At 40.1% G+C, this 27,695-nt stretch overlaps 1 protein-coding gene across 1 annotated transcript; it reads right to left on the bottom strand.

The window, feature by feature from the left end:
* Positions 1-501: 501 nt before the first annotated feature.
* On the bottom strand, positions 502-27,695 carry PPM1F (protein phosphatase, Mg2+/Mn2+ dependent 1F). The gene is made up of 7 exons (XM_068911022.1): positions 27,453-27,695; positions 17,593-17,723; positions 13,424-13,623; positions 12,633-12,821; positions 11,399-11,542; positions 10,262-10,355; positions 502-9,319 (listed from the first exon to the last, which is right to left on the bottom strand). Exons 1-7 carry the CDS (start codon positions 27,626-27,628, stop codon positions 8,946-8,948), a joined length of 1,308 nt encoding a protein of 435 aa, XP_068767123.1. The 5' UTR covers positions 27,629-27,695; the 3' UTR covers positions 502-8,945.

Raw genomic sequence — 27,695 nt, 5'->3', positions numbered from 1 at the left:
TCTATGCTCTGTAGAGCGTTAAACCTAATGTACCCCAAGAATTCACTGTCTGTCCTGCCACATTGCCTCTTCAGCAAATATGCAAGTAACCAACAAATTCTCACTGTCTCTGCTGAAACAGGGATTTTCAGATCATTACCCCATCACTGCAAGACATTAGGTAGCAGGCCAACCTTATCCTGCAGTATTATTTGTTGTTAGCCTCTAAAGAGAACCAGAAAAAACTTGGATCAGATGAACAAGTTAGAATGGAAGCACACAGGCCATTTTTAAGATGGCTTTAGTAACACAGTCTCTTCAAGATGCTCTGTGATCCAAGAATTGTTTCCTTCTAATGCTTCTCGGAAGCACCTCTTTATCCAGAAAGGTCCTACGGAAGAAAGCAAGATTTGGTGACTAACTAGTATGACATGGCAACCCCACAAAGATGTGTGCAATTCCATAGACTTCACCTACTGGAAGGATTAAAATGAAATACACATTTAAGAAAAGAAACAATGCTCCAAATCACTATGCTTTATTAATACTTCAAAAAACATCAGATCCTACAGCGGAGAGCTCTTATCCCCATTTGTTTCCAATCATTGCTTTGAAACATTTCTTGCAATATGCAAATAGATACATGAGGCACTGTGTGAATACAAAAGTGACAATACAAAAAAATACAACAATAAAACCTCATGCAATACATTATATATATATTTATATAAATATATATATATAAAATATGGTAACGTAGCATAATACACACAAGCACTATTAGAACAATCCAATCCACATAAACAGACATACAATATGCATAGCATGTAATGATCACTGACAACAGGTTTTTGACCTGTGCACTAAACCAGTCAGCTTGAAAATAAGAAGAGTTTCAAGGAACTAGATAACTGGTTAAGCCACAGCTTACAAAACCTGCCGTAACACAGCTTTTCTGCTCAAGGTCACAAGTGTACAGTAACATACAAAATAAATAAGGACTAGGATTCCACAATGTTTGGCTAACAGCTCCTACTTCAAAGTCACTGGCCCTCTTACTTTCATTCAAGGTTTGTCAGCCAACACAGTGGCAAGGAACGTGCCTAAAGCAACAGTTCTGCTCTTCAACTATTTTAATACTGATAAAACACATATTATTAAGTCAGCAGGAGTAGTTACAATCTAACTTACCACTAAATAAGTACAGGATTGAAGTTCTCATATAGATCAGATACTGAAGAATTACATCAGCTGAAAGGTTGATCAGCCACATAGTATGCTACAGTTACCAACCTGTTTGCTCAGTCAGCTAGGGCAGGAGAGAACTGACAAGGTAAAGGAAGTCAGAGGGGTGCGTTGTCCCATCCCGTCTCCCGCCCTCCCCCCCAAACAGTGCAAATGGTTAAAAATACAGTTCTGCCGGAACAAAAGGATACAGAGACATTTCTCAAGTCCTGTAGCCATGATAAGAGAGCTCCTGTTTCCTGGAGTGAGCATAAGTATTCCTATGTAGTAACACACAAATAACAGGATTTTCTTCCTGCAATACTGGTCAGTGTCAAAAAGACACCAGCTGTAGTCTTGTATCTTCCTGGCTGATGTGGTACTTTCCACAATCTTGGGAGTTGCAAGCCTCCAAGAATCAGACCACACACTACTAACACAGATAAAAACTATAAGGCGGCAGCTACATTGACTTAACAGCCAATGGAGTTTAATGTCTCCAAAGCAGCATTTTTTTTTCTGGCTGGCACATACAAGGTAGGAAAAAAAAAAAAGGAGACTAGGAAGAGAATAAGGAGGAGTTAGAGCAGGACTGATTTTCAGAAGAGGAAATAAGAAAAGATAAATGCTTTTGGCATAAATTTTTAACCTCCAACAAAACAAACATCCAGCTACTATTAAAAATATGAAGTTTTTCAAACCCACAAAGAAAAAAAAATGACAGCAGCATTAATCATCCCATATTAAGCAGAATGCTTTTTAACAGAGTTAGGAAACAGCAATATGAAAGAGAAGCCACAGTATCTAATTGCCCTGAGAAGGCCCCCCACAAGATCCCTCTAGTTTCCTAGCTGTTATCTCTAACCTTAGGTATCCAAAAGGAACCATAATTCTTTAGGTAAAAGGATAAATATCTCCTCCAGACAGTAATGGTCAAACCTTCCAGCTCCATTTGCCATAGTGACAAGCCTTCCACATGCCTGATGAATACTGCCGAAGGACAACAAACCTCAAAGTGATCCACTAGAACAGGAAAGACTGATGTTCTTGTGCATGGTAATCCAGAGTTGTTTAATCATTAATAAGGTCAGTACTTGCTATATTAACATGCCCTGGCAATTAGTAATCAGGCTTAATAGATGAGAGAAAACTCAATAATCATAATCTAACTAGAATAGTCACAAAACCCAGATACATTCAGCTCCTCAGAAAGTTAAATATATCTTCTCCAGACTAAAATGGACATATTAGCAAAAAGACATGAAACCCTGGCTAAAAGGAGTTTGTTAACAAAATAAAGCAGACATTACAAAGCAGACAAATTCAGTTGCTTGAAACAGTGGTTTTAAGTTGACAGTGCACTGCCAACTCTTTGAGGCTGCATTTTTTATTCCATTGTTTGCATTCCAAGAACTTTGAAAACATTTATTTCCCTATTGATTTTACCCTCTTCTGTTTGAGAAAAGCTGCATCTTGCTGAATTTCCTAGGCTGCCAACACAGCTGTCTTTTGTTTATTTTTGTGTGCACCAGCAGCAGCATGCACAGCTTGGAAAACCCACACATTAAACTGGCAACGTGAAACAGCTTGGGGAGGCCTTGAGTGCTTTCAGGTTCTGGTGGGTCACAGCAAAGTAAAGGTTTAAATGATTCTCTAAGATGTTGGTTTCCCATTCTATTCAGTGAGATAAGGTTACAATCTCAAAAGCCTATCAGCTAATTTAAGGCAGTATTTTAAGAAGCATCTCTTGACAGATACATGTTCAGATTACTCCCTCATGTCTCTAGTTGAGCACTTCAGCTGACATGACTGAAATCAATAGAAATAGCTTTATCTACAGTAGAATCCAAGGAATATATTAAACATAACCAAAACATATGCAGGAAGAGGCTGGCTTAGTCCTTAGAGCTATCTACACTACAAAACAAAAAACTCAGCAGGGCTGGCTGTTTTAGTGGCTAGATTTAGGAAAGCAGGGAGGACTACGCTCATGTTTTCTGTGTTGTCAGTTTTAAAGGTTATGGCTAGTTTGGCAGAAAATCAATCATCTTTAGCATAATTACTCAAATGGAAACAGATGTGCTATAAAAATGTTTAGGGAGAATACATAACTTCACCTAGATTAGGAAGTTTTGCAGTCATTTGAAAGCTCCTTTTTCTCCCTTTCCCACCCTTCCTGAAAGGGGCTATGTCCATCAAGAGTCGTTTGCTCCTGAAAAAGGGAACTGGGACCAGTACTTCCTAGTAGGATTTTGCTTGACAGCACAGGCCCAATTCTGAAAGGGATAGCTATGCAGTAACAGAACTGAACTAGGAAGGGAAATTTAATTCAGTCTTAACTGGAGCTAAATTACACGTGAATCATCTGCAAAATGCCGTGTTGTGGCTAACATTCTCCCTGCCCTTGCTCAATACTTCAGTACTGTAAGAACAAAAATACACCACGTCTGGTGCTATGCTTAAGTACCTGCATCCACAAGAATCAGAGTAACCTAACTAAAAAAAACCCTCACCTATACACAGAGTAGAGTTGCAGCCTTAATTTCAAGTTTAAGAAGCTCAACCAACTGAATAACCCCTTTAGATATTGCTGCTATTCGCTGGTTCCTTAAAAGCTAGTACCTTCTGGGCCACATCATTTAGGAGATACCTGTTTTCTCAGGCACTTATTTTGGAAACACCTTTTTGTTTGTTTTTAAAGGGTTTCTGGTAGCAATGTTTTAACCCCAAACAGCTGCTTTCCCTTAAACTATCAGCTGAAAATGGGTTTTCCAATGCAGACAACTAAATTATATCCAATCCAGAATTCAGAAAGCAAGAACAAGTGCTTTTGCAAACAGTCAATCCCCCCCAACCCAAAACACCACACACCCTGGAAATTTTAGTAGCTCTACATGACAGAAAGTTAATAGCACTGGAAATGCTTTTAAAAAGAGCAATATCTCAGCTGACTTTGAATTCAGATAAGTGTCTATTAAATGCTATTAAAGTCATCACTGTGATTAACACTATTCAACTGCCAACTCCGCTGTAACCACTCCGGGCCCAATTACTCATCTTATGAGAGCTCACTAGCAGTATCAATTCATTAACACACTTCACACCATTTACTCATGGCAACAGTTGCACAGTGACCAATAACTGCATATACTGAATATTTCCTCTTAGTGAGACCTTATACATAGCATGTTTAGAAAAAATCCATCTAGTAGCACTAACATTCAAGACTGAGGAGTCAGAGAAAGTCACCTCGGCTGCTGGTACTTTGATTCCACCCCTAGCTGCTTGAAGACAGAGTTCCACATCCGAGTTTTTGCCTTTCTAATGGGTGTGTTTCTAATTCTTTCAAGCATTGGTACTTCACTCTAAGGAACTGACATTTGTAGCTCTATCTTCCAGCCCACTTCCTTTTTAGAATAGGCATTAATAATACTTAAATGCATTCCTGTCTCTCTCTCACTCCTCCATCACTTAGAGGATGGCTTTTACTTAATTTCCCTCTTTCTAGAAGTTTTCCTGCCTTTCTATCCTCTATAAGGTGTTCTGAGGAAAAAAGCCACATGTAATTTGTAAAATTTTAATCTTTTATATGTTAGACCCAAAGGACTTGGCTGTTTTAGATATATTTCTTTGTAGGAGAGTGAGAGCTAGGGAGAGAAAAGGTAGAAGAATGAACTACCCGTATCGAAAAGGCAATGTTGTATACCTACTAAGCAGTATGACAAAAGCCAAGTTTTCAATCAAGCACAAGGTAGGAATTTCAGTGTGGCGTTTCAAATGCAGGCTCCTTTAAGGAGTAATTTTTCCTGAAGCTAGATGCCAAAATGCAGCCAAGGACATCCATTTGGGGTTTAGCAAAAATCTGAAATTACTTTAACTTTTCATTGAATATTTGTCTTGAACCCTTCAAATAGCTTTTATGGTTTCAAAGATTTTTGGCTAGATTCAAGAATTGTTTTTGTTGCAAGCTCAAAGTAACATACCCATCAGAAAGACAATGAGGAGACAGACAAATTAGTCAATACCTTACATTGGCTGAAAAGCATTAATGTTTTAGGCGACACCAGGAAGGCCCAGAGACGTGGTACCATTCCCTCACCAAAACTGCATACTATTTGTAAAGTGCTGAAACCAAGGGAGAGAAAAGACAGCAGAACAGAAAACACATTTGAAACCCAAGGAGTTTGAAGACAAAAGACAAGGAAAACTAGTGCAGCAGATTAGTACTGTAAATCCAAAACATAGTACCATTCCAGCTTTCGGACTATTTAGTTCAACTTCATAATCTTCTGCTAGAGCTCCTACCTCTCTACTGCCACCACCCACGCAGTGACAACTGTTGTAACAGCATTACGTATTATAGCTATTGACTTCTAAAAGTAGTATCAAAGTCACTAGTGAAACAAAGTTGGAGGTTGTTATGCCATCCCAAGGAAAAGTCCACTTTTATGATCATTTTCAATAGAATTTTAAAAACACTCTTCCAAAATCCATAGCTGCATCCTTTGTTATACTTACATTACTGATTTACATCAAGTTGAATTTTTTTTTCATTAAAGAAAAAATCCATAGGTTTTCATCAGGCTGTCAAGAATAGGTCAGACATGTCCCAAGCCAATTCTTCCCCCCTCCGCCCCCGAGCATGTGAAATCAAGTTGTACTCCAGATGATACATTATGACTTTAGCCTAGATGATACATTATGACTTTAGTATACCAATTACCATTTTTTGACCACGTTAAATCTCCTACAGACCCAACTGGAATTTTTAAAGCTAGTAAGAAGCCTCTGAAAATTAGAGAAACATTTTCTATTTTCCCCCTCCCCCAAAATCTCTATCAGTTCCCAAGAACTATTCCTATCCCTTTAGATCTCAAAGGAACAATTCACCAAGTCATTCAGAATGAAAACATCCATATAAAGGAACAGCTTCTCAGAATGCAGAATGTCTTCCCTACCTAAATAATTCTTGAACTATGCTTTAAGTTTGATTACCACAGACGGCTTTCTAAATGTGCATTTCACACGTAGTTCCTTCCCATTCCCCCAAATCTTATTCATTTCAGATTTGATGGGATAGTCTCACATGGCTGTAAGTACACATGGTAAGACCTGTATTTTCTCCTCTGTATTCTAAATCTGCCCCAAACGGCTGAAATAGAAGGAACATTACAAAGAGCTTGGCCTGTTCAGTTCTATCCACGTTTCAGAAAAATGGTAAAGTTTCAGAAACTAAACCATACTATGCGCTTATCAACATTTCACAGCTCCCTTCATGAATACGGTAGCTTCTCCCACCCCCTGATAACAATAAACCTCAGAGAGCAGTGAAATCGGACAGTTCTGTGTGACTCTTACTATATTAATAATGAGAACTCTATTTCCAAGACACCAAGAGGCACTAGTGGTCCTCAGGATTCAGTGTAACACTGAATATCTGAATTAGAAACCACAGAGATGGGAGACAGTAGGTCCAAAGGGATTGCTATGCCAGTCTGAAGGCTTCCTGAACTGAAGTAGGTTCAGCACAAAAATTACACCTACCCTACTAGGTTGCTGTCACAGAAAGCTTTCCCCACATATTTTAGGGCAGCAAAATACACAGGGGAAAAGTGGTTACAACATTCCCAATGGAAAAAGCTACTGTATTTCCACAGTAAAACAAAGTCACTGTCTGAGTTGCTATATAATGACATGGTAGCTCACTGAAGAGTTACTATGTTAAACTGCACAATTATCCATAGTAATTGGGCAAAAGGCTCAAGTCACTCAGATTAACTGCATTATCCTACACTAGCTGATGCTTCAGAGACAGCATGGACATGAACAACACTGTTCCGTTCTGCCTTTGTTTAGTCATCTCAACTCTTCTACCTAAATTTCCCCCTAAACACTATTTTTCAACACATTTTAATCAACAGGACTGACATACTTCAATGCCATGCTTCTGAATTAGGCATATAATCTTACTATCATATGTAAAGCACTTCTTGTTTAGATATAGAAATTGCTGATACCTTTGCCACTGAGCATTCAGATCTTGTTGAGATTCCTGCTGGACAGGCTAGCAAGGCAGGATAAAACACAACCAGTGGCTCTCACACGTAATGGATGTAACACTTGCACAACAACATACACGCTCATTAAGATTCTTTCCTCCTTACCGTAGCTTCACATCTCCTTAAAGTTATTTGGGCCCAAAAAGTTGAAGTATGGCCAACATTAGGCATCTATTAAAATTCGTTATTTTAATAGATGCTTAATCTATTAAGATCAAAATTCTGTTATTAGACAGTTATAAGTTTGTGTTACTAAATTTTCTGGTGAAGGTCAGAAGATTATTGGCTTTTAAATGAAAGTCTTGATGAATCAGCTAGTTACTTTATGACTAACTAACCAGAGATTTTTGCATGGGGCAGAGGAGAAAAAAATCACAGTAAGTATCACGAAGCTTTTACTATGAGCCTCAAGATTTGGCAACACTGAATGAGATGTTTTCTTGAAACCCAGTTCCCACTAAATCATTCACAAAAATGAAACAATTAAGTGCATTAAACATTAATATTAATGAAATAAAAAAAATCACACTTTAAAAACATTATAAAGTGGCTCACCAGAATATGATAGGAAGCCAGCAATCTCTATTCTTGGGTGAAATATTTAAGGCACTTGAGGGTAGTCACTTTTTAAAATCATAAAGATAATAAAGACATAGCCACTTTAAAATTCTAATTTAAATAAAAACCAGAACAAAAGTAAAGTAACACTGCAAAAAAATCCTCCAACGTAAAGTTCAGTAAACAAATAAATCCTTAAAATAAAAATAAAACATTCACTTGTTATAGTACACACAAAAATATGGCAGAAACAAAACACGTTACTGGTAGAGCATGTACAACCTGTAAAGGACCTCTTTCAAACATATCAATAAGTGTCCTTTCTTTTCAGGTTGTCAGATAGCCAAGAAAATGTTAGGGAAAAATAATCCAGTGCAGTTAAATATTGGATTCCAGTTTATAAGCTAGAGCATCCCAGAGAGCAGCTGATTTTGTATTATTTTTGCCAAGGACATCTCTGGATAGCTTTCTTGCTCCTTCTCTGGAGCATTCAGCTCCATCTTCCCCTTCCCATACACACAGAAATTAACCTCTCCATTTGAAGAAAGAGGTCACAACATTCTCTTAATATCATCTTTGGTACAAAACAAAATAACTTACACAACACCTGGGCTGCTACTTCTGGTCACCCAGTTCCCTGGCACACCAAGCCTGTTCCTACAGGCCATACACAGTAACAAGCTTCTCTGATGATACAGCTTCTCTCCTCCCAAACTCCAGAGTAACATCAAAATTAAATATAACATACAGCATTCTTTTTAACCACTAATTTAAAGTTTCACTCAGAATTCAAACACAAACATTCTCATCCATTAGCTTATACATTATTATGGTTTCTTACCACTTCCAGGGCAGAGAGATATGACCAGCAGCCCTGGGACACACTTTAGAACCTGTTCCCAGAAAAGAAATAGCTGCACAAATCTCCAAGCCCACTCACCAGTTTTTGAAGGGAGGGGAAGGGGAAGAAAAGACAAGTGGGAACTCAGTAAAAGGAGGCTTGTTTTTTGCTAAATGTTTGTCCATTTGTTATTTTCTCTTTTGCCTATTATATTAGAGGCTTCTTCAGTGGAAAGCAATTCCTTAAGTTAACTTATTTCAATGTTCTGGGTTAAGCAGATTCTGTTACTGTGTGGCTGCTGCCTCACAGCTGAGGAAGTTAAAGGCTGAGCTCCAAGCATCATCACCAGCCCCAAGGCTCTTTGGGTCTCTGAGACAGTCTGCCAAGATGTCCTGAGGGTCCCTCAAGAACACCACTAGAACAGTGATGTTATCACTGGATCCATTTTCCTTTGCAGCAGCCACTAGTCTTTCTGCTGCCTTGACACCCACTCCTTTGGCTTGCATTAAATGATCTAGGACCAAGTCTACAACCTCATATGGTTTGATAGCATCAAAGAATCCATCGCAGGCTAGGAGCAAGTAATCTTCAGAACCAGTCAGCTCAAATGAATCTCCATCTGCATCACCAGAGATGTAGGGTTTCTGATATATGTCACCTAAAACAATCAGAACAAAGGCTTTATTACTTCAAATGTAGGAAGTTACTTCCTCAACAGCCAATGGCTTTTACTGTCCTCCAGAACAGCCAGATCATATTCTGGAGATACCTGATGCAGGACAGAAGTAGTTAAAAGCTACAGGTTAAGCTTGGAAGGCCTTTGCTTCTTTGAGAACTCTTGTGAGCTACTTAAATCCATTTGTAAGGAGCTCATGCTTTCCTAACTTTGCAGGGAAACTAAGAAAATTCTTTCCAGGTTTTTTCTCCCTGAAATATATTTGTGAAGGAGATATTCGGGCCTTCATTTGCAAGCGTGGCTCTTAGACAGCCTTCAAAATGCTATGGAAAGAAGATTTTCCTTAGTATTAAGCTATCCTGACACAGCATAATACTGTAAGAATTTGCCCACATGCTTAGTTCAGTTTCATAAGGACTCTTCAAACACAGGTTACTATCGATCCAAAGTAGCATTCAATGGATTTATACAAACCTATTTCTGTTCACACATTAGTTCTTGCTTAGGGTCGTCTTCTTTTGCCCTAATTGGTGAGTAGCCAAGAAAGTTCTTTCCATAAGAGTATTTTGAAATACTACAACTACCATGCCGTATGTCGCTGGATGTGTATAATTTGAAGGAGGATGTTGCAATCTGACTTCTCATTTATGAGAAGCAACAGACTTAGAAGAACAAAACAATTAGGACTGTCATGGCTAGAATGTAAAAACAAAACAATATTCTATGCTTATAGCAAAGGCAGTAAGATTATGTAACCTATGTAAAAATAATATAGCTGTCAGCTAGCCTTAGGGCAAAGGCCGTAAGAGTGGTTTGCTACTCGGTCCATGCTGAGTAAATTGTCATTTACAGTAAATATACTGTCTCAGGTGTGTTTTAATCAAATTAAATCTGAACTGTACTATTTCAGATGGCTTAGCTTACCAATTGCTCTGGAAACAGCCAAGGTACCATTAACCCGCCAGCAGTCCATGTAAGTTACACAGCCACCTAGAGCCTCAATACGTGCTTTCTCATCCTAAAAGACATTAGGATAGAGTTTTTAATGTCAAAAGCCTACTCATGACTTACTGACCTTGCTATTACCCATTTGAAGAGAAAAAAAGACAAAATCCAAAACCATGTGCAAATTTAGCTTTTGTATTTACAGTACAAGTAGCACAACTACAAAAGCATATCAGAATCCGGTTCAGAAATGGATGCTTACTAAGACTATTGGGAGCAACCCACCTACTTTGCAACTGTATCATGGCTTGTCCACAAAAAAGCAGAATTCTTAACTTCCTCTATCACCAAGTTCTTCTCCGTATGCATGAGCACCTCTCCTGCCACTTCCTCCCATCCCATATAGCAATTGGGTAAATATTTATATATTTGGAGTAAGAGGAAGGATAGGTAGACTCCATAACACTGAAATGTGGCATTTGCAACGATACTCCTTTAACTGCTTTATTTATTAAAAATATTCATGCCATGGAGGCAACCACCATATTCCACGTAATAAAATACCTAGCCTTTAAAAATATGTAGGAAATGCAACGTGCTTTAAGCCAGTTAGGCTAATAGATTAAAACTAGCTTTTAGATGACATTATAGCATAATGTGAAAGACCTGAATTATGCTAGCTTTTTAAATAGATACTAATCTCATAAATTAGGAAGCCCATTTATAACAATGGCACCTAAAAATTCACAAATAAAATCCCATAAAAGTCTGCAAAGTACTACTATTTTTGAAATGATAGTCCAAGCAGGAACTGAAGTCTGGACTACCAGTACTATCAGCATTTTCAGGGACATAAGAGCGGAAACCACCTTTTCAAAACACAGGAGTGGATGGAAAAAAAAGTTGTCATTCTCTGAATCCCAAACCAGACAGAATTATGTAAGGTGCAAAACACCTAAGAAGCCTTGATTCCAAAGACTTTCAAGAGAGATTCTGACAGAACTTTCACTCTCACCTGTCTGTAGTGTAACAGTTGAGGAGTGTAAGACTTCTAATGGCTTCTCAGGCCTTTTAACAAATACACCTTCTACCCCCACACAAAAAGGTCAGACTTACTTCTCTTTCTGGTTTGTGAGGTTCCATTAAGGTCACAGCTTTTCCCTGCCGCACCAGCATTACCTGCGAGTCCCCAAGCCAGGCTATGTGTAGCTTGTTCCCTACAATCAAGGCAGATACACCTGTTGTACCACTCCGCAGCCTCTACAGAAGAAAATAGGCAAGTTAGGTGAGTTTTCAAAAAGCCCTTCTAGGGGACATAGCAATATTATAAATTTAGGTTTAATCAAACCTAAATGCAATGTAGCAAACCTAAGCAAACCATGATTCAGGTACCTGAGAAAATGTACAAGTGCTTAGACAGATTTAAAATAAACTGTTTCCATATTCCAGCATCCAGGTAGGTGATATTGTCTCAATTATGTTCCTACTTTTCTGCTGTTAATAATTCCAAAACTGATCTAAGGTGACTAACACTTTTTTCTTTTTGTCTCCAACAATAGAAAGACAAACAGAAAGGGAAGAGGGTCTGAATTTCAGCAGTACGAACATGAACAGAGGTTTCCTCAATCCTTTTGCACTCTCACCTCTGCCATTAGCAAATACAGTCATCTTGCTCCACATTCATCCCCTTATCTTTAGGCATATAAATGAGGATGAGTGCAAAGGAAGGAATCTAATTCTCCTAGATTCCCCATAATAAGTTTTCCTTCCACCGTGAAGATCTGAAAAAAGAAGTTCATTTGACTTTTACCAACTTGATCCAAAGCATATCTATAAACTTGATGAGCTGAAGAGTCTGATTTAAGTCATTTTGTGCTTTAGATTTAATTTAAATCTAAATTTAAATTATGACATGATTATGAATACAATTTTTGAACTTCCTACATGACAGTAACAGTGGGACAAGAAAAAAGATAGTGACTGCATTACTCGGGAAAGGGAAATCCCTTTTTCACCTAAGAGACAGTACAACAGAACATCTAGACTGCCTCATTTAGTCAAAAGGGCAGAGTTTTCTCTCAAACAGAATTGTCAGGATCATTTAAACCACTTCACTCTTCATTTCAAACATTCCTCTCGTGAACTTGCAAGCACTGTCATTTTGTTTTTCCTTCCCCTCAAAAAAAAGAAATAATTTGATCAATGAAAGCTTTTCCATTTAAGATAATTTCATAAAGAAATCAGAGATTCAAAAAAAAATCTTACTGCCAAAACTTTCTAGATAATACCATTCTGCTCAACAGTTCCCGCTACTCTTTAAACGCAATGGAATTCATCTCTACCCACTCACCTCTCTTTTGGCTTTGAAAAGAAACATTTCATCTGTCTTCTGAAAAGAACATTTCAAGGCCTCAGCTGGATTCTTAACAATCTCTTCGTGTAGCCCAACATTTACATGTAAATGGGTTGCTGAATAATTGGCAGCATCCACTCCACCATGGCCATCAAACACAGCAAAGTAAGCTCGATCAGTGTCATCCTTTTGTGGGGAGGGAGAGAGAAGACTACATGCAAGCATTCAAAAATAAAATAGTTCCTAGACTGGTAGCAAAGATGTCTCTGTTCTGGTCTTTCTTTCATAAGACATTGCCTAGGTTAGGGCAATTTAACCCATGAGCAAAAGGAACAGAATGGGTAATTTGCAGGGGAATTACTTTTCTTTGATTGCTGTTGGCCATTTAATATCTTTGAAAATAACCTGGAATTGAAGTGGCATAGAAGTGATTATCTAGTATCTTCATTAATTGGTACCTATCCTGGTTAAACTGGTGTTTTCCAATTTTTCTATCCATTACTTCGTTCACAAGAACATTAAAACTACAACAGCATAGCACTAGGTGAGCCTCCTGTCTCCCTACATCATTTCTGACAGGAAGGCCAATGCCCCGAGATTCTTCTTTATCAGAGCAGCAGTTAGCCCCTAAAAAATTAAGTCAGTAAGTCCTTGCTTCAACATAGACACAATAAACACATCTGGCAACAAATTCTTAGCATTTTGGTTTCTCCATCACCCAATCACTGTATTTATATGCATGTTGAAAAGCTAACAAACTGACCTAACCTGGTTCTATCCAGACCTACCGATAAGCCAAACAGCTGATTGAACTCTGTGAGCAAAACATGGCGGTCCTCCATTTTCCGTCGAGTATTACGGATGGCGTGGATGGAAACGAGCAGAAAACGCTTCAGTGGTCTCAGTGGTGGCAACTGCTTCTGCCATTCAAAGCAGACTTCCCGAAGCTTGTTAAAGAAGAAGCGCTGCAAAGAGTCTCCATCCAGCACTGACAGCAGAAAGACAAATAACTAGTTTGCATCATTTTTCTACCTTACCCCATAATTTGTCCTGTCTTTTCTTCAAGTTACATACACGCACACACTCAACATTCTGCCTCTGCAGGCTCTGTAAGAATTAAGGTAGGCTGAGAATAATGCAGAGAAAAATATTATATTGTTGTGCATTATTGCCACTTAAGGATAAGAGGAGCTTCTTGTACTTTATTTTCTAATTCTCTTTCAAAATAGAGGCTTATCAAATGGCTGATAGCTTCATGGCAATAGATTGCATACAATCACATTAGAGTCCAAAAACCAGTCTGGCAAATTAAATGTAAAATTTATCATACAAGTAAAATGCACAGGGTATGGTAGGGGGAGTGCACCTCAAAAATATAGAAATAATCAAGTATAGGCAGAAATACCTTCACACTGGCTGAGAGCTGCTGTTGTCTTGGACAGAAGAGTTAAAAAGTATCAGCCTGGCTTAGGGTTAGGTTATGTATTATTGAACCACTTCCACTAAAGCAACAAGGAAGTATAAGAATATGTTTTATTGAGGTTGACAGCTCAACTCATAGCTGAACTGAACAGAAGATTAGTATTTTAAGCTGTTGTCTCTATCTCTTTAACACACAGGGTTGTAAAAGCTAGACGGACAGAAGAACACCTCTGCCACTTTCCTGCTTTGTCATTACAGAGCAGAACTGCAAACATCATTGGGTAGAGCGCGAAAAGCTCCAGCCAGACACCCAAATCCTTTTCTGGATAGCTTCCAAAGATCAATTAATCCAAACTTATTGTTCATCAGACTGAAAACGGTGGTGTTTGGAATCGTGTCTAGCTTTGCAATGCAGTGTCTCTCAGAAAAGGTGATAATTTAAAGTTTTGTTTTTTGAGTAAGAACCCTGCCCCAAAGCTAAATCATCTAACTTCAGAAAGCATTGAAAAGATCATCTATACAGCAAAAAAGATTTGCTAACCACTAAAGCATTTCCTAAAGAACTGCCGTGGCATGAGCTATTCTCTGTTCTATCAATACATCTTTGAACCAACTCTGTTCTCCATACTACCTCTGTTTTATCCTGACTCCTGCTAACACTGCCAGCATTAAGTTTTTTTCCCCAGAATTCCCTTTATAACTGCAGGTTCTCAAGCATCTGTCTGTCTCAACAGCACTGGGTGGCCAGCTTCAGATACACCTTTGGGCCTAGAGAATGAAGAAAGCTTAAATTTAAACACAAAGCTTTGATAAGCAGTCACTAATTACTAATCCAAAAATCACTTTTTGGTTTGCTTAATATTACAGATGTGAATAGGTGAGATAAAATTAAGTCATCACGTTATTATTAAATAGGACAGGATCTCAGACAGCCTTGTCTGCACCTATTGGTCAAGACAGTTACGAATTTGTAAACTAATACTGACCAGGAAGACTCAGACACACATCACTGTTTAAATAATAAGCTGGTGAAATTTGACATGGAGTTTAGTGCCTTCGTATCAGAAACTCTTCTGCAGTACACCACAAACAGTGGTATTCATATAGGCACACATACGTACCTCACTTGTATAATCACTTCTCTTTCATTCCAAGAATAACTCTCCGGAGAAAAGCATTATAGCAATGCAGGGAGAGAGAGTCCATACTGTGCTGTTGCACAAGGCACATCATGCTTTCTATTTGAATAGTTAAAATTAGGCAATAAGCAATTATAAGACAAGGAAAACAAGTATAATAGGTGCAGGAACACAGTTCAAACGTGCAGAGAAATTAATGTGTTTAAAGGAGATATTCTTTGCTGAGACTAGGCAATGCAAGCAACTGAAGAGTAAGCAGTTTTTCATAATGTCCAATATGGGGAGGGTAAATAGCTGTTCGATAGAAAGGACACTGGTCACACAAGAAAAAATTTATATAAAATGAACAGGAATATAAGATTGAAATTAAAGAAAGTTTCAATCAACAAAACAGGAGATGTTCTGGAACAATTGTCAACAAGGAGTAGTGAGAGAGAAGGGAACCCGAAGTAGTTCAAGATGCAACTCTGTAAAGATGTTGCAGCTTTGCCTACAGTATATTAAAAGCAGGCTCCATCAGCATCTAGGTTCCTTCCAGTCCTGCATCTTTACGGCCTTTACACTAAAATAAAAGCACAAATTGTTGTGCAAGTTTCACCAGTACAGCGCAACTATATAGGGCTCCAGAAGACATTAGAGATTTGTGACAAAAAACTCACAAACACAACAACAAAAAAATCCACAGTCCCTGTCCTAAGGAGTTTTTCATTACTCACTGCTTCTAAACATTAAGATTTCTCAGTCTTTCAGATGACTTTTGCTAATTGAGGGTCCACCTGCCCAAGACTTTCATAAGACCTAGAAACAGAAATGATAATCTTAGGCTCACAAGGGACAAACTGCTATGGATTTGCATTACTGCTGCACTTCATGTCAAAGATGATTACATGGGATCATCTCGGCAAGAGCAGCGGCAGAGGGCGCAAGCCCATCGCCTCCCCGCGGGCCCTGCGCGCTGGGCGGAGCGCACGGGGGCGTGAGCGCCGCAGAGCTGAGCCTGCTGTGGGCCCAGCCCAGGGCTCCCTCTCTCGTTAAAAGCACTGCTGTTATTTCCTGCATTTCGCTTCTCATGTTCTTTGTTAAAGTCTACCACAAAATCATTTTTATGCACTCTGGAAGAGGAAAGCCAGTGCTTGTTATTTAGACCCCCGCCAAGTTCATATGAAGGCAACTCTTTCCATACAAAGGGCTGGAAGTGTGATAAATCTCTCCAGATACCTTAATATTTGTAGCCTTAATGTAAGAGAATAAATATTCAGGGTGCAGCAAGATTTAATTAAGCGCGTCCTCCCTTGCCCTGTTTCAGATGCATAGGTAAATATTGAAATAGGCTTCTGGAAAGTGAAGCATCCTGGCCAGTACAGGAGCTCTGCTGGGAGATGAACAGCCCTTTCCCCCGGGGCCATGGAGAACTGCTTTTGAAGTCATCCTAGGAGAATAGAAGGCTGAGCATTTCCCCTTAAAGGGCAGACTAGTTTAAGACATTTCTCTTTTTCATTTTTATATTCAAATTCTGGCTGCTTCTTGCTCTGTTTAAATTTTTGCCATAGGGAGTGAAGGTTTGGTGAAGTCTAATGTTAAATACTTTTGCACATAAATGCAATGGGACCATCTGTTACACAAAGCTCACACTCAGTACTCAGTCACTAAGGCCTGTTTTCTCCCTGATTCAGGCAGACAGGAACAAATGGCAGGAACATCAGGCAGAAAATACATGCTTCAAGTTCTTCACCCCTCATCATCCTCTTATTTGTGTGGGGCAGGGGGGAAGGACTCAGACAGATGCTGTTGAGAAGACTGTCAAAAGAAAGGCCTGGAGTTTCAAGTTCTGGATCAGCCACAGGTCCCAAAATCTGATCCCCAAAACAGCTAAAAGCAGGGTGAATTATGTAGGTGAATTTAAGGTTTTCGTGCGGCTGCACAATAGCAGTTCTGGTGAAGCCAACACCATAGTATGGGAGTAATTACCTAAGGTCAGTCCATCAAAGAGAAGGCACTTCAAAAAAAAAAATAGAAAAGGTTATCAACTTAAGATAGGAGCTGAATCAGTTTAATTTAAGTGAATTCATCCAATGAAGAGTAGTTCCTAAGTAGTTAAGTTCAAGAAGTGGATATATTCAGTCATTAATCACTTTTGGGAAGAGAAACTTTCTTCCCTTTCCAGAAAACCAACTATATAATCAGTCCAGGGCTCTTGACAGCATGTTTGCATCTTGCCCACAAAACTAGCATAGCTACTTTTCATCCCATAGGTACATAGTAGGAGCAAATAAAATTCTGTTCACTACTGCTTGCCAGACATCCTAACCAAATATTCTGGGAAAAATTTCAAAACACTGATGTCTTCCAACAGACAGCCTCTCGGAAAACCACGAAAGGAAAAAAAAAATACTTACAGGTGAACCTTTCTTCATCTCCTTCTTCCTCCGTTTCCACACTTTGCTTCTTAAATTCAGTAAAGTCTATTTGGAGAACTTCATCAACTGCAGCATGGATCAATGAAGCTGCAAGAAGTGGCGAGACACCTCTGATGGTAAGAAAAAGAGGGGAAAGCAAAACAGACTGCATTAGTTTAAATTGAGCCTCATAAACATTGAGCCTCAATGTTTATGACTGATGACTAACTCAGAATTGGAAAGCATTACAATCAGTAATTCTAACTTTATTAGTAAACTAGTAAAAGAAACCATATGTTCAGTATTTATTCATACAAGTCTTCAGTAAGATTTTCAGTTAGACAAGTGCTTTCTCAAGAAAGAAAAGAGGAAGTGTATGAATCAGGTTTTCAAACTATTCCTTCACACTTCAGTCACAGACAGTACCTCATTCTCTTGTGCTCTCTGATGGGGACCGCTACCTTCGATTCTAACAAGTATTTGAATGCAGATGTTTTGTTTTTGCTCATTACACAGTACTGCTTGCTTGGAGTTAATTGTCTCACCATAGACAATGTCAGAATCTCTGCATTGTGGTACATGTAAACCACAGAAAAAGTTACTCAGGACTCCAATTCCCTTCCCTATACAAAAAAGTTATGCTCAGTACTAGCCTACAAACTTTTAACATTCAGTTTCTTCTAACTGAAAGTCAGAAAGTTCCCCAAAGTAATCACCTAGGAAGAAGGTACAAAGAGTTGCCACTGGAGAATGAGCTAAGAAAAGACTCCAAGACTTGAGATTCAACTAAAACTTTTAGTTAAGTATCTAGAAAACAATAATGCTACATAATCTACCCACCCTTATGCAAGCTATGTGCTGTATAGGAAACACGCTTGCAACAGTGCTTTTGAAACTACAAACAGATCAGTCCTCTCCAACTTTAAATCAGAGCTACTAGAAAATAATTCTTTTATATTCACTATATTCCCATGGTAGGCACTAACAATTACAGCTCACATGCCAGACATTTTCTACGAGCACAATGAAGAACAAGCATGGACATCCATAAAAAGGATTGTATCCATTGTTCATGGAGAGTTTGATATCCACAAAATATCAAGTTATGCAACCGAAGTGAATAAAAACATTAAGGCACCTGCAGCAAGTCAAGGGCAAGAATTGGTTTTGCCAGGAAACATTTTGGAAGCCCTACATAAAACTGCTTGGCAACAGAACAAGAAATGGTGGAAGCAGCTGAAGGGATTGAACAGAGATAACTTAGTTTTGCGTGTGTGGAGCAGTCGGGAAGGGAAGACCGTGGGCTTTTAAAATATTTCGAGCTCCTAGTGACAAATAGCTCAAATGCATTTTACCACTGTGTTTCTGAAAGGGAGGCCTTGTCATCTCTTCACAGCCATGTATGAGTACCTCCTTCCACAGCAAATAGAAACCATTGTGTTGGCCACAGCCTGCTAACAGAAGCTTGTTTTATGCTATGCATTCTGTAGCAGTGATGGCCTACTTTAATGAGTCATTTCAGTACTTCAAATACATGGCAACGTGTCTGCAACCCTTTCAGTGCTAGCTGCAGTCATTTCAAATCGTGGGAAACCAGAAATTGGCTTGATTTTATTTTACTTTGTAAAGGGCTATTAACCTTTAGGAAGTCTGTGGCTTTTCCCACCCAGGTCAGAAGTAGGAATGCTTGCTTATTAGAAACAGTTCAGCTTAATCACAATGACACCAACAGACAACCTCTTGGAAGGTCAAGCAAGGAATAAACCTGAGACAGATATGGTAAGCCAGAAAATCCTACTTCCTTTTTTTCCTTTCAATAGGTGGAAAATAAAGGAATATGAAGAGAAAAGGCACACACAAAAAGATTAGCTGTGTAGCTGATACTGCTGAAAGTTAGAAGCTTCAGTTAAAGCATAGTCCAGCTCCAAGTACAGAGAAAAAAAATGTTAAGAGAAATAATTATAGATTTTAATGGAAGTAAGAGCCATAGCTTCAGACATCTTCAGAATTTCTTTGCTATACTGGAGAAAAATTTGAAATCTAGCCTAGGTTTTCCAGCTTGGCATTAGAATAGCGCTCAACGTTTTGGTTTTAAACTTTGTTTTAAACTCTGCTTTCCAAAACCCTGACTCACTGAACTGGGTCCCTAAAAAGAACCTTAAACAAAAGCCAAAAAGGAAATGCTGTAATTCACAAGTCCTTTTTAAACACCTAGTTATAGGAAGCCTGTAACAAGGAAAAGGGTTATAAGTTAGTAAGTCACATCCTTCATCTTTTTCCAGTTGCTACTCAGTTCCTAAAAAGGAAATTCAGAGATTCCTCAGTACTGGCTGATAGGCCTCATTCAGCTTCGCTTCCTATGCATTTCCTTCCTGGTCCTTTCTCCCCCCCCTCTTCTGTTTTGCAAATCTAAAAGAAAATGGTTGCCATTGGAATTGTATTTTGCTACACAGTCAGTAACAACATTGTGTTGTTAGTTCTGACAGGCTGACAGAAGATAAAATAAAAGGTTATATAAATAAATATATATATATAAATATACACACACATATATATATATATATATCACTAACCATTTAGTTCAACCTCAGTTCTGAGCGGGACATGTTTACGTATTACTTCATAAGCTCTTAAGGCTAGTACTACCGTCTAGGTAAGCCTGCTTTTTACACAAGCTCAGGTAAATTGAGCCCCATGACAATGGCACCTTCCATCCAGTTTAGATGTTTACTGGTTCTAATTTCATCCTCTAAAGCTGGGACTCTAAGAGTTAACAAAATATATAACTAAAGAAGGGCAAGAACCTCTTACACATAGCTAGGAGGTCTCACTCCACTAGAGAGCATCTGGAGGCAGACACAGTACCTATGGCAACCAGTGCAAAAGTAGAAGCCCACTGCAGTTACCATAACAGACCTCAAACCTTTTCTGTAAACAGAGAAGAATGAAGGAAAGATTTTTACAACAAGTGACAAAAAAAGCCCTAGACACCCTGCTGACAGTCTGAAGCAAGCATAATTGAATTTTCATGAATCAGAAGAAACTCTGTAGCTGTTTTCTAAGTGGGAAAACAAAGGTGTTGGGAAGGAGGGGGAAGGTGGTGGGGTGTGCTATGTGGAAAGGAAGTTGCCTTCTCTCAAGAGAGCCTTGGAAGAAACATGTGTCAGCCCCATTTCTATGACACATGCAGCACTAATTGCCTAGCCTCAGCCCACGCAGGCTAGTAGTAAACAGTCTCAGAATTTCTTTGCTACAGGCTAACGAAAAGGGTGTGCTTTGACCACAATAAAAATAATAATAATAAAGCATGTTATAACAGTGGAGATGAGGCACTGTAGCTTCACCACCAGCTAAAGTCAGATCACCAGTGGCCTGGGCATAGAGTTCATACCCTCTCACTAGTTCAGGGTAAAACACATGCCTCATTCTAAAATTTTGAGTGCAGATATGAGTGGCAAGTTGAAGAGCGAAGTAACGCTTCAGTTAATAAAAAACACATTTAAATTTATACACCATCTTCCTTGAAATATTCCACTGCACACATATGTGAAGGCTTGCAAAGCTTTTGTTGGTACCTGTGGGCCAAAATACAGTTACATACCGAAGTAGAAAGCAACTGATATTTTGCATAGCCTAGATTTGGCTTGAGTTAGAGAACAGAATTTCTCTTCTGCAATATAATTTACTTCTATTTTATTTCACTTTAAAAGAACAGCTGTCATGCGATCGAATCCACAACATATTCATATATATCATATCAATCATAGGAGTGTCACTGACCCCCTACATATCCTTCAGAAAGGAAGCAGAGAATACACACAAGTTTCTTCAGGCAAACAGGAAACCTATTCAAATTACCTCTTATTTGGTCTTATGGGTCACCAAAGACCTCAGACCATTTGCAGGGAGCACTGCAATAGTAAGGCACCAGTTTGAAGACCCTCCCCCTATCCCAATTTAAGAGTATATTCAGAAGCCTCCGGTACACAGCTACAAGGGCGAGGGGGAAGCACCTAGGGCACCAGAGGTCAGGCCGTTACATCTCACCCAGAGTCACTGCCTCAACTCTGACTAACGCTTTTCTCAAAGGTTTGAAAACACATGACAGACTTTCTGCTGTGCTCTATGCCCACAGCTTACAGCAGCTTTGAAAAGCTGAGTACTGCAACAGATGGCAGACTCCCAACAGCTGCTCTTCAGCACTTCAGAGAGAAGCAAGCTCTCTGTAACCTGGTGGAGAGTGGTACAAATTCTCACCAGGACATACCAAACACCCAGTGTTTATACAAAGCTTTCTGAATTTTATTTACTTTTCCAGAAGGAAGATAATTCACATTTCCCCCCTACCCCCCCCAATCTTCTACAGTAATGTCAAGAAATCTCTGTCCGCATAAAGACAAGCGTAAGAGTTTGCTAACGTTATCTGTCTGATGATCACTTACCACCTTTCAAAGGAGAAAAAAAATTACATCATGTTCTTTGTACAAATTAATTATCAAAGTCATGCAACAAGGCAACAGTAAGCATGGTATTACAGGCCAGAGTGCCACTACACTTTTTTCCCCCCTTTTGGTTTAGTATATAGGATAGTGTATATATATGTAGGTAAGACATATACATCAGGGTATGAAGAGATGCTATATCTACTAGCAAAAGCTTCTAAGTTAGCTGTAGCAGGAGAGGAGGGACAATGCATTTTCACCCTCATTTGCTCCACAGACCCTGTAGCACCACATGAGCACATACAGTGCAGCTTTGCCAGTAATGCAAAAGTTCATCATGGTGGACTCGGTGCCTGTTGACAGTACACGTTGTAGCTATATCAGCAAAGTGTTTTTAATGCAGACCTGCAAATGCTAGCAGTTCTCTAATAAGTGAAAGATCCACTCAGGCTGCTGGAATAATACCAGGTCACACGTTTCCTAGTAAACAAAAGCTGCCTTTATTCAGTATTTTCTCCACGATCCCCTAGTTTTGTTTCTCTCCCCCCCCCCCTTTTTTTTATTATAATAAACTACAGAATGTTTGCACTGAAGTAGCTTTAAGCATTTTTTTTATTACAGCAGCATCCAGAAATCCCTGAGTGATGGTGACCAGAGCTCTGTGGTGGCCAGAGAAGTGCAAATATACATTCATCAAGGAGAAAACATAAGAAACCTCCTTCTATCTGCTGTGGGATTTCAGGTGTTAACATCATCAGACTTTTCAGCTGATGAACACTGAGGGAGTTAAAACAAAAGCTAACAAATATAAGAAACAATGCCACATACAGAACTTCAATTTTCTAAATTTCCATCTTTGCATGAAGCATTTTTTTTCCAGAGGATCTGAAACTATCAGAGGCAGCACCTTCAAAATCCAATCTTCACCATCTATTTGGGCGCTCCAGTCGTTATCCAACAGCTTTACAGAAAATGTATAATAGAGAGTCACCTGCTACTTCCATTTCATTCTCAGCAGGAAGGAAAAAACACATGGTAGAGCAGGAGAGGCTTAACTCCACAAAAGTCACTTTTCAATTAAAAATTAACCTGTTTTTTTTCAAAATTGAATATTTGTCATCTTGATCATTAATATCATAAACTTGTTGACAGCAAATAGAAGTACTGGTGCTACCATTGCATTGATACACGTAATGATACAAATTAAGAGTAAGGTGGTCAGTTTTAGGGGATTTATTGAAAGCACTAAAGGGAATTTTAAAAAGAGATTGGGTAAACCAGAAGCAAGACTTTTTTCCTCTCCATGCTAACAACGTATGAAAGCATTAAAACATCAGGACTGCAGAATGAATCATTACAAAGCAGGGAAACGCTGAAAATAAAGATGCCTGGGCAACACTTTGGGTGTAAGCATTACAAAGACACAAAACAGGATGCTGAGGCAACTAGAAGATGAAACACAGTAAATCGTTTGGGAGGGGTCAGAACAGGAAGCCTGAGTCTCACAACTGTTTTTGCAGTAAAGTCTCTTCAAGCAGGAAGCCTCTTGGAACTTCACATTGTTCTTTTGCTATGTCACAGGATGGACATATAAGTTTCAGCTCCTATCAAGGGAGAGGAGAAATTTCTGAATTGGGAGCCTGATTTCAGCTCATGTTCTGTTTCAGAACAAATCAGTAAAATTTCTGGTTAATTTCTATAGCTTTGGAAACAACTCTGGGATTCTTCATTAGCATTCATCCATTTCTGCTGATTGTTATAGCATATAACTCTTACCCAAAAGTGTATGTTAATTAAAATTCTGCAAAACAAGATTACTTAAGCCTGCCTCAATTCTGCAGAGCAATAATTTGATGTAGCTTAGTAGAGACAACTGAGGCGTTTAAGCTTGAGGTATCCAACTGATTTAATGTAAGCGACAAAACAATTGCCTCTAAGAAGCAACAGGACGCAGAAACTCCACACGGGACCTAACAAATCCCATTCCTTTTCCTGTTTCCTTCTCAACAGCAGTCCTCCTGGTGGTAGGAGAGGAATTCTTCTCTTTGTAAAGACACAAGGGTTTATGCCTCCAAGCAACTGAAGGGATAAGTTAAATATCACCATACCTTGTCTCACCGAACCAAGGTATTAGCTTGGGCCTCTCCAAGCATGACCCACACATCCACGCATGTGTGAAAGAAGTATCTGACAACACAGAAATAAGCAGAGCCGCAGATTTGCGTGCAAAACTCTATTCGCAATAACATTTTGATCTAGAGACAAACTCTTCAACATTACTAAACATCATGTAAAGTATATACTGCGATGCAGGAGTGTTGTCAAATTCTCAAATTTAGAAAATACAGAACAAGTACCAATGCACGACATCAGCAAGGTACATTTAACATCATCTTCATAGCATTAGAATTGGTTATACTGACACTATATTCTAATGTGTGTATTTTCAACTGAGCTGCCATATATATGTGTTAAAGACATCACCATGACAGCCCACAGCAGTGAATCTAAGCTCCAGTGACTTTTCTTGAACTTGCTTCCCAATCTGGCATTGTTTTTGCCTCTAACAACTTTCACACAACTATTCACACTTAAATGTTCCCCTCCCCCCCCCCTTTTTTTTTTTTAAATAAACTAGCTCTTAAAACCTTCAGAATCCTTTTTCTCTTCTCCTCATCTATTTTTTTTGGAGGATTTGAGGGATTCAGATCAATTGTAAAGTTTATTTATCCTTTAGAACTACTGAGAGTAGTTTTAAAACTTCTGAGAGTTTCCTTTGGTCTTTAATTATGTGTATTATGAGAAGAGGGGTTGCATTTTCAAAATCATAGGCACCCATTCTTGGCCTTGGGCTCTATAGTCTTTTCCTCTGCATGCAAGAACCTAGGCTACTCATTGTGACATTGCAGCCTTTTTGTGATTGCAAAACAACCTTTCTCTTCATCATGAGAGTCCAAAACAGAGCTGTGGGGTCTGTCAGGACTCCCGCTGTTGAGGTACACTGTACTATGCCCAAGCACAGAGCTTCACACAGAGTTGTTTCGCTCATTTGCCTACAGCCCGTCAAAAGAATACATAAAACATTATTATATATTTCTGTTTTCCAAGTGTATTTCCTGAAAAGATGCATAAATAAGCAGATCTCTGTGCACTTTTATTCTGCTCTACTTTCATTAGCTGCCTTCCCCTTCCTTCATATTTTTTGGTGATCCAACAGGAAATGATTAGGCCCAAGGAAGACATACTAGAAAAAGGTTTTGCTGCCTTGGGACTTAAGAAGCCCCACAAAGCAGGCTGTTTAATCAGAAATGGCTGCAGGGCAGGTATGTGAAAAATGCAGCTTCTGACAGGGCAAGCTCCTTTTTGTGTAAACACCAGGAGTGACAGGTGAGATGAAAGTATTGCAAAAGCAGCATTCTTCTGCTTTCACATGTTAATATGCCCACTAGAGAACGGAATGTTAGCAGATAAATAACTCAGAAAGGCTATTTTAAAAAATCACCACATCTACAGATACAGGATAGAGTCTCCAAGAACTCCCTACCAACCTCTCTAAACCAATTTAGAAAACAGTAGCCTGGTCCACGTGGCAGATGGGTTGCTGTATGATAAGTATTGGTTCAAGACCTGTGTCACTCTGTTCCCTAAGCACTCATCCAGAGCCATTCTAACTCCAAATAGTTTTAAAATTCAGTACACAAAACAAATTTGCAGTCCAATCTGGAATGCATTGGCAATGGTTTGGTCAAGAGTAATTCAGTCACAGAGCACAAGTAATAGGTAATGCAATGATCACCCGGGTCTCTTCCAACTGCAGCCTAAAAATCTAAATCTATTTACATGCATTTCTCCTTTTTAGGTTTAGGCACACGATTTAACCCAGTGGTGTTATTTCCAGGGGCATCTATGCAATAACAAAGCATAGAAGTCATTTGGTGTTTTTAAACAATTTAAGTACACACACACACAAATCACCCACATGCTTTCAACAAATGATTCAACGTTCATAAACCCACCAGATTGTAAACAGTTACAAGAAAGTCAAATCTTGTTTTCTATCTCTTCATCAAATTCCTCTAGTAAGTAGGTATTCAGCATACCTAAACAGAACCAGTCTTCCTCATCTCCCTGTCACTAGATTATCAGCACAAAGTCAGCTATTCATTTAGAAAACTTTTATAAGATCCACAATATCTTTTCTAAGCTTGCACAACAACGAATACTTCATAGAAGTGGACTGGCTGGAACTTCAAGGAACCTAAAACACTCCAAACGCTGCTACTGAAGGGCGTCAGGAAGCAGGCAAAGTGCATCAGAAGGCAAGAGCTTACAGCAAGACAACTTGTTTTTGACAAGGCACTAACTTACCAAAGCAAGCAAGTTGCGTCCAAATTATGACTAACTTATAAAGCCGTGCTAAAGGGGAAGCCTACAACTCTAAGGATGAAGGTCACAAGCTGTCTCTGCTGAGATTAAGGGATCACAGAAACATCACTGAAACAAGAACTATGTTTTCCAGCAGTGTTGTGACTATGCTCTTGGAAGTTTGGAGAAAAGATCAGTTTGAGAAACCCACCCAAGTACATCCCACTCAAAAGGGCAACTCAAGAGGGGTGGAAAGAGTGACGAAGGGGACGAATACCCTTCTGGCTGGCTTGGTTCTTGCATTCGACAGGTTACATCTCAGCGTAACTCCTTCCTTCCCTCCCTCCGCAGCTTTCAAGTAGACACAGGTGCCCTTAGGGACTTTAGTTCAAACTAACCGGCACTTTACCACGAGAAACATCCTATCATGCTAATTGCAGGATTGTAATTTAATCTCGCATGCACCAAGAGCGGGAGAGAAATATTTTTAAGAGCATACAAACGCTACTATAAAGCCACAGAGTTTGGCAGGAGGCCTGCAGGAGAAGCACGCTATTGGAAGCCTCACTTCCCAGGAGAACATCCACAATTTGGGGGAAGGGGAGGACGAAAACCCCCGGGAAGATTTTGAGTGGATCTTCTCAAACGCAGCCCGAGCCAGGCAGCAGATGGCACAGTAACAGCCCCGAGGGCCCTGCCGACGCCGGGGAAGTTGCCTCAGGAAGAGGAGCGCCCCCCCTCCCCGCGCCGGCACCTGTTCAGCTCCCCAGGCGCCGGCGAGGCCGCCAGCCCGCACGGCCGCGCCGCCCCGCTCCGCTCCGCGCCGCCCCGCGCAGGGCTCTCGGGCCGCCGCCCCGCTTCCCTCAGCGGCGCCGCGGCCGCCCCTCCCCCGCGCGCCCCGCCGGCCGCCAACTGTCAGCGCGGCGCGCGCCGCCGCTGCGGGCGGGCAAGGCGCGAGCCCCGGCAGGGGGCGCCCCCCACCCCCCACCTGCCCCAACGGCCGCGCCGCCGGGGGGAGAGGGAAGGGAAGGGAGGCAGCGGCCGCGCTCTCACCTGCCGCCCAAGAGGCCCCTCGCCAGCTCGGCCAGCGCGCCCGGCACCTCGGCCCGCCTCAGGGCGCCGCTGCCCGCAGAGCTCCACGGCAGCGGCTCCCCCGGGCCCAGCGGAGACGGGAAGTCCCTCAGGAAAGAGCTGAGGGGAGCCGCGGCCGCCTCCGCTTCCAGCGCCATGGCGGCGCCGCGCCGCCCGGTCGGGAGCGGCCCCCGCGCCGGCGGGGACGGGCGCGGAGGGGGCAGA

This window comes from Struthio camelus, chromosome 17, assembly GCF_040807025.1.
Source record: "Struthio camelus isolate bStrCam1 chromosome 17, bStrCam1.hap1, whole genome shotgun sequence".
NCBI classification, from domain to species: Eukaryota; Metazoa; Chordata; class Aves; order Struthioniformes; family Struthionidae; genus Struthio; species Struthio camelus.
Note: the sequence above shows the minus strand (reverse complement) of the source record. Positions and strands in the feature narration are given on the sequence as shown.

What these genes read in the sequence shown, in the direction of transcription:
- PPM1F (XM_068911022.1), bottom strand. Translation starts at nt 27,628, where the DNA reads ATGGCGCTGGAAGCGGAGGCGGCCGCGGCTCCCCTCAGCTCTTTCCTG. An exon ending in AGGGGCCTCTTGGGCGGCAG is followed by an intron (nt 17,724 to 27,452) that starts GTGAGAGCGCGG and finishes TCTTACCATCAG; the next exon opens with AGGTGTCTCGCCACTTCTTG. An exon ending in CTCACAAACCAGAAAGAGAA is followed by an intron (nt 10,356 to 11,398) that starts GTAAGTCTGACC and finishes AATGTCTTTTAG; the next exon opens with GATGAGAAAGCACGTATTGA.